The following is a 7,330-nucleotide window of genomic DNA, read 5'->3' as shown; positions in this document are numbered from 1 at the left end:
AACTAGGGTAGATGGACTCCCATTTTAGTCGTATCTGAAGAGGTGAGCCGCGACTCACGAAAGCTCCGACCCTGCCCCAAATTTTGTCAGTCTTTAAGGTGCTCCTGGACTCTTGCTCTTTTCTACTGCCTTTGTGTTCTTATTATAGAACAAAATTGTGCTGCAGACTTGGATATAATTATAGGAATCTTATAAGGCCAGTTTCTAACATGCTCAGACTGTTCATTTGTGCATTTTATAATTTTTAGACAGTATTCATTGGTTATATAGTTCAATGAATTTGTGTTTGTATATTTTATAAAAGATCCCCTGATGAAGTTCATAGTGAAATGCGTAGGGATCCGTAAGAGCTAAATAAACTCTACCTTGCGCCTAGTTCTTTTCCGTCTTTCCTGCCCACTGGTGTGGCCATCATTTTTTCTAATATCTCTAGGAACCAGTATTCCGAGATAGGTAATGATATCTGTTGGAATTGCAAGTTGCTTACACTTCAGTCATTACAGAGTTAAATGTTGTTTGTTAGGAAACAGGATGTTACATTACATAACGTATTCAACTGCGGGAAAGTTTGTGGGAGTTGTTTATCCTAATGAAGTGACCTGTAACCTTTGTATTGGTCAACTAACATCTTGTTTGTAGAAATGCTTTGATCTAGCATTCATGTATTCACACGTTTATGGCCCTTTGTGTGAACCAAAGCGGTGGTTCTCTTCTAGAAGCCAAGAGAGATAGAAAGATGTAGCTGTTAGCATATATTACTGAGAGTAACTGCAAGTATGTAACTTTTTATTTTATTTCTTTTATCCAACGTACCATACCCATGTTTTATTTTGTTTTTATAGTAAAGATATTTTTTCTTTTACTAAGTGTGGCTCCTGTGTTTGCAACACGACCATCGACCTTGAATTAAGAATCCCAACAATATCTCTCCCTAGCTCAATACGCTCCGTGATAGATTGTCTCCCGATGGCATCGGCCAGGGGTCGTTTCGTAGAAAAAGATCACCAGACAAGTCTGCAAAGGTTTTAAACGTATCCACTCATGGATGAATGGAAGGCTGCCTTTCCGAAATAAATAATAAAAGGTCATCCGCCTAAAGAATAATTTTAAACTCAAAAGAGTTACAAACCACTTCTGATCAAATCAGACATTGCCACTAGGACTGACTGCATTTGGTTTCAGTCACTAACTCTTCTTTTGTTGTTGTTCAGTCGCACAGTCGAGTCCGACTCTTTGCGACCCCATGGACCAGATCACGCCACGCCCTCCTGTCTTCCGCCGTCCTCTGAAGTTGGCTCAACTTCACGTTCGTTGCATCAATGACACTGTCTAACCATCTCATCCTTTGCCGTCCCCGTCTTCTTTGACCTTCAATCTTTCCCAGCATCAGGGTCTTCTCCAGTGACTAACTCTTCTAGGGGGATCCCAAAACCTCACACTAAAGGGCAGAACCACAGTGTCTCCCCCTCTGTCTACCGGAGTCACGTGCCTGGCAACCAAGAATCGACGAAGCAATCAGTTAACAGTGGGGGGGAAATTCTAAAGGCGTAGTCGTGCTGGCCAAAATAACAGCCTCGTGGCAACTGGCAGTCTTTAAGCAGCCAACAAATGGGTGGGTTTTTTTGCAGTATAGAGTGACAAAAACAAGTAGAACTACTGCAGTAGTTCTACTTGTTTTAGTGTTTAAGCAGCGGCTGGACAAACACTTGTTAGGGATGCTCTAGGGCTGATCCTGTGTTGAGCAGGGGGTTAGACTAGATGGCCTGCGTGGCCCCCTCCCAGCTCTGTGATTCTATGATTCTATGACAACCTTAAAGGCCAATGGATTTATTGTGGCAGAAGTTTCCCATGAAGTCACAGCTCCCGAATGCCCGAAAAGAACAGGGATGCTTGCAAAATTCAGAGCTTCCCTGCTCAGGTGATGGCAAGAAGAAAAGCGACTGGCATAGCTGCAAAAAACAATGGTTACCTGTGGGATGGTGTTCATCCGGTTGTACCTCTGCACCAGCTCGTCCTTCGAGGGCATCCGATGCTGTCCCTTCCCCATCCCTGCAGGGGTGATAGAAAGAAGGTACACACCATCAGGGGTCATTTCCTGCAGGAACGCACAGGAGCGGAGCTCTGGCAGTAAAGAGCCCAGGGGGCGGGCACATGCAAGAAGCCCCACCCCCTGCTCCCAGCAGCCCTCAGTCAGAGCAAGAAGCAGCCAGGTAAGTTGCAGAGCCCAAACAGTCCAAAACAGTCCAGTGGCACCTTTAAGACCAAGTTTTATTCAGGTACAAGCTCTCCCTCCTCTGGGAGGACAGATCTGCACGTTACCCCCCCCCCAATAGCTAGCAATCCAAAACAGTCCAGTGGAGCCTGAGCGGTGGGTGTTGCCTTCTGACACACTCCCGGTGATGTCAGGGGGTGTGGCATATGCAAATAAGTCATGCTAATGAATCATGCTAATGAGCTCCTGCACCTCTATTTCTACGAAATGACCCCTGCACACCATGATGCTGAGGCTGGGGGTAAGTGGTTCCCAAGTGAGTGAGCAATGCTTTCTAGCCGCTTTGTGGAGGATGATGCCGTGGAACAAGAAAACGACAACGACACAACAAACCACAACCAATGAGTTCACAACAGGTAGATGTGTAAAAACGAGACAAAAAAGCTGCCTGGTATTCTACCCTGCGCAGGACTGCGAAGAGCCACCAGGCAAAAGAAATCCCCCCCCCTAACCTCACGTTGAGAGGAACGTACACGCAAGATGTTTGACTGGAAAAGGTATGTGGCCATTGTCCTCCCTAGTGGCCCCTTGCTCAGTTCTCCGGGTCACTGGAATTTGGGCTGCGTTCCAAAGAACACTTGCCTGGGAGTAAGCCCCATGGGATATAATGGGCTTACTTCCAAGTAGAACTTCTTAGAACTGCTCCCTAAGTCTACCACCACACCCCATGGAGGCCTTGCTTGCTGCTTCAGATCTTGGGCAAGGTCTTCAGATTGCAAGGTGACGAGCAAACTTCGAATAGAAGAGAAGAAGAGGAGATTGGATTCATACCCCACCCTTCACTACCCGTAGGAGTCTCAGAGCGGCTTACAAACTCCTTTCCCTCCCCCTCCCCACAAAAGAGGGGAGGCAGGTGGGGCTGAGAGAGCTCTCCCGAGAACTGCCCTTGAGAGAACAGCTCTGAAAGACCTTGTGACTGACCCAAGGTGTCAGCAAGCTGCCAAAATGTTCTTTTCCCTCTTGCACATGCGCATGCCTTCCTATGCACAGATGCGCATACCTTTCCCTATGACTAATTGCCGTTCTCCTGCAAACTGCACTGCGTATCTTTCAAGGCCGCTGGAGGAGTCGCTTAGATCGTTGCTTTGGCTTTAGACAGGCAAAGCCGTGGGAAGCTCGTACCTGTTTTGCTTTGGGAAGCAGTTAGTTCCCAGGCCTAATGGCGTGCGCGGGAACCATAGTAATTGGGTAACGCTCATATGAATGTACTATAACTGTTTTGCGCATAGTTCCCCCCTTCATTCCTAACAGTGTTCCTGTCCATGCATCTCCAGCTTCAATAAAGTAAAACCTTCTTGCAAGTGTGTGCTTCGATTGTTGCTGAGGGTCCTGACCCAAGGTCACACCAGCAGCTGCATGTGGAGGAGTGGGGGATCAAACCCGGTTCTCCCAGATTAGAGTCCGCGCTCCTAACCACTACACCAAAGTGATAATATGTATCCTTTCACCCGTCTCTCAAACCCTAATTCATGGCAATGAGGATCACCACTGTGTCACCCAGTTAGCTAAAAGCCACCTCTCAATGTTTGCCGATACGTGGCTGATACTGACCCATGACTCTAAGGCCAGATCTACAATGAAGGGATGTAAAGTTGCCATTCCCCCACAACTGCTGGGAGAACCCCCGCCGGCACTCCCCTGCCTCCCGCTGGCCCTCACTGGAGGGGCGGAGAAAATGGTTGGGGAAAGCATTCTCCTGAGGCCACAACGTCATTTCTGGATATGTAATTGGAAGTAGCGTCACCCCATCATGGGACACTCTAGGATTCATTATGAAGATAGGTTTCAAAGGGCAACCGTGTTGGTCTGCAGTGGAACAACTAGATTCGAGTCCAGTTGCACCTTAGAGGCCAACAAGAGTTTCGGGGTATAAGATACCAACAAAGGGAGCTGTCGTGGGTCAGCCTAGGGCCCAGCCGTAGCAAAGACTCCTCACAAGAAGAGGAGCCCCGTGCAGCCAGCTCTGAGTCAGCAGAAGCCAGCAAGCAGGAGCTACAGGCTAGTCAGGATGCACAGCCGACAGCTCATGCAGAGCCACCAACACCCTCCAGCCCCGATTCAACAGGTGAAACTCAGTTGAGCCCAGCCTTCCAGCATCACCCACACCTTTAGAGTGCTGCAGACGGAGGCTGAGAACAGAACTACAGGAGAGACAACAAAGTGCATGCCTCCTGGCCCAAAGCCAGCTGCTTGCTGATAGCAAAGATAAGTGATTGCAGGATTATTCCCGAAGCAGCTGGCTGCAAGCCTAACCCTTAAGCATATGGCTATAAAAACCAGACAAGGGACACTGTTAGGTGTGGAAGCAACAAGTTGAATATCCTCTGATTTGGTGGCCACTGAATTGGTTCTGCCTTGTTCCTGTGACCCCCTTGGACCATCTTCTGCCTCTAGGATCTACTCTGGGCCAACTCTTTGACAACCCTTGGACTTCTAGACCTTGCTTTTCAGACTGACCTCTGGACTGCTACTTTACAACTTGCAGATTCTGTGCTATGACCTTCGTACCAGACTTTGACTACACCATTTGGGTTAGTGCTCTTGCTTGGCTCTGAGCCTGAACCTTGACATGAGCGTTGTCTCTTGAAAGCTCTGCCTCTCCAGCTCTGTTTGGGACTCCAGTCAGGAGCTCCAGGTTTGCAGAAATCCCAAGGAAACGATATGCAAGATCCAGGTTTGCTTGCAAGGAGTTTTTACTAAGCAACCATCAAGTTTACAGAAATAGTAGACTAAGGTCCCATCTGTTGGTTCTTGAACGCACATACACACAGCAAAACTGAGCCAGACTTTGAGACGAGATGCACAGCTATACCTTAACTGCTGGCTACCAGTCAAGAAATCACTATTCAAGCTATCCCAACCATTGAGCCAGGCCATCTTGCCCCTGGTGTCTAATGGTGAGAGGAAACAAATCAGGCTTTGAAGATAAGAGCGATTAACAAGCATGAGAGAGAGAAATATTATCTTGGGAGTGGCCTGGCCACATAACTCAAAGCAAGCATCAGCCTGTAACAAAGATCGAGTTACCACGGCTGTACAAGCTCCAGCTCCTGGACTCCAGTTCCAGCTCCTGGCTGCTGGCCCCTATGGATGCTCTAGACATCAGGGCACTGCTCCAGGGCACAGGACTGGTGCTACTGAACCCAAATCTAGCTGTTCTAGGATTTCGTATGTGTCTCTGAATCTATGGCAGCAGGTACTAAATAGAAGATCTTCGCTCAGGACTGATGCCTTTCCTGAATGTAAGAAGTGGGTTTATATCAAGTCAGATTATTTATTCCTCTCCCACAGTCACTGAAGACTCAGCCTCAGTTCTAGATGGCGGTTTGAAAACCTGCAATGCAGTGGAATCATTTCACTAGCAGTCAATGCTTAGAAACAACAAATTTCAGGAGAGGTTCCAGCAGGCCTTGGGCTAAAGAACAGCCCCAAGAGTGGGTCCCCCAACACCCTTTTACCAACCTCCGGAGTATTATAACGGGGATATCTGAAGGGCCCTTGCCTAAAAAGTGAGCTAATTATTGTTTTATTTACTCCTTGAAAAGTTCAAACCAGTGTACAAATTCATCCATCCTATAAAAACGATTGGCTACTCAGCATGCCTGGGCATTGGGGGGCGCTACATCACTCTAAGGGTGTACGGGTGTTATCTCCTTGAATGGGATGCCTCTCATTGTCTTATCCTGGGAGCTGCTCTCTGACCCCTCCTCTCTCTCCCTTTGTCTGCTCCCTCTCTCTCCATATGGCCTTCCATGGAGACACATGTCTCTGCAGGTCTCTCCTGTGGATACAATGCCCTCATAATCCCACACACATGATGCCGGACAAGCTGGCTATTTGTGATAGGAAAAGCTTTAGAGGAGGAGGAGGAGGAGATTGGATTTATACCCCGCCCTTCACTACCCAAAGGTGTCTCAGAGCGGCTTACAAACTCCTTTCCCCTCCCCTCCCCACAACAGACACCCTGGGAGGTAGGTGGGGCTGAGAGAGTTCTGACAGAAACTGCTCTTTTTTCAAGAACAGCTCTTATCAGAACTACGGCTTGCCCAAGGTCATCCAGCCAGGTGCAAGCGAAGGAGTGGGGAATCAAACCCGGCTCTCTCAGATTAGAGTCCGCGCACTTAACCACACTACACCAAACTGGCTCTCTTAGGTTTCTTTCTCTCCTTTGACTGCAACCCGAATGTGAACTGGATCTACTTGAATAAGCGTTGAATAAAGGTAAACTTTTTTGCAATATACTTCTTGGGAGATTTACTGACTGCACTCAGTATCACGCCTCTACGGCTGGGCAAAACTCTGCTACAGTAACCAAAAATCCCCATAAAAACAACCACCTTAAAACCACAGTAATTAACCTAAAAAGAACATGAGTACTTGACCGAAATGGGTACCATAGAAAAAGTAGGATTTATGTTAAACGGTCAAGTCAGGCACTTGGTTAAAAACGGTCAGGTCCGGGAAAAGAAATGGGGATGAAGCGTCTTCACTCCTCAGTGGAATACCTGTAGAGATGGGGCTTATCATCAGTCCTTTCGGGGGACGGTGGGGGGAAGCTACAGAGAAGGACCTGCACACATGGAGAAAGTGAAAAGAAATGGGAATGAAGCGTCTTCACTCCTCAGTGGAACACCTGTAGAGATGGGGCTTATCATCAGCCCTTTCGGGGGACGGTGGGGGGAAGCCACAGAGAAGGACCTGCACACATGGAGAAAGACCTGCAGATCTCCCAGAATTACAACTCATCTCCAAACAAAGATCAGTTTGCCAGAAGGAAATGCCTGCTTTGGAGGGAGTACTCTATGGTATTATATCCTGCTGAGCTGGCTCCCTTCCCGAACTCTACCACCCCAATCTGCAGGAATTTCCTCCCCTAGAGTTGGCAACTCAATAGAGACCAGCCTCGGATCCCTTCAGCAAGACCTCTCCGGGTGATCTCAGTGCACTGGGAGATTCTCTATGGGAGCAAACACTGCCTGATTCAATAGACTGGATTCAAGACAGTGAGGACTTTGAAAGGCTTACGGGCGGCCTAGCACCAACATCTGGAATCCAGCA

The 7,330-nt window shown here is 48.0% G+C and overlaps 1 protein-coding gene across 1 annotated transcript in view; it reads right to left on the bottom strand.

Moving 5' to 3' along the window:
* The window catches only part of PARP6 (poly(ADP-ribose) polymerase family member 6), a 60,895-nt gene that overhangs the window by 4,343 nt on the left and 49,222 nt on the right, over positions 1 to 7,330 (bottom strand). Inside the window, exon 19 of the mRNA XM_015419722.1 lies at positions 1,970 to 2,049. Coding sequence (XP_015275208.1) covers positions 1,970 to 2,049 — 80 coding nt within the window. The remainder of the gene's footprint in view (positions 1 to 1,969; positions 2,050 to 7,330) is intronic.

Source organism: Gekko japonicus, unplaced genomic scaffold (assembly GCF_001447785.1).
Source record: "Gekko japonicus isolate JY-2015 unplaced genomic scaffold, Gekko_japonicus_V1.1 scaffold1843, whole genome shotgun sequence".
NCBI classification, from domain to species: Eukaryota; Metazoa; Chordata; class Lepidosauria; order Squamata; family Gekkonidae; genus Gekko; species Gekko japonicus.
This window is presented reverse-complemented; position numbering and strand designations above follow the sequence as displayed.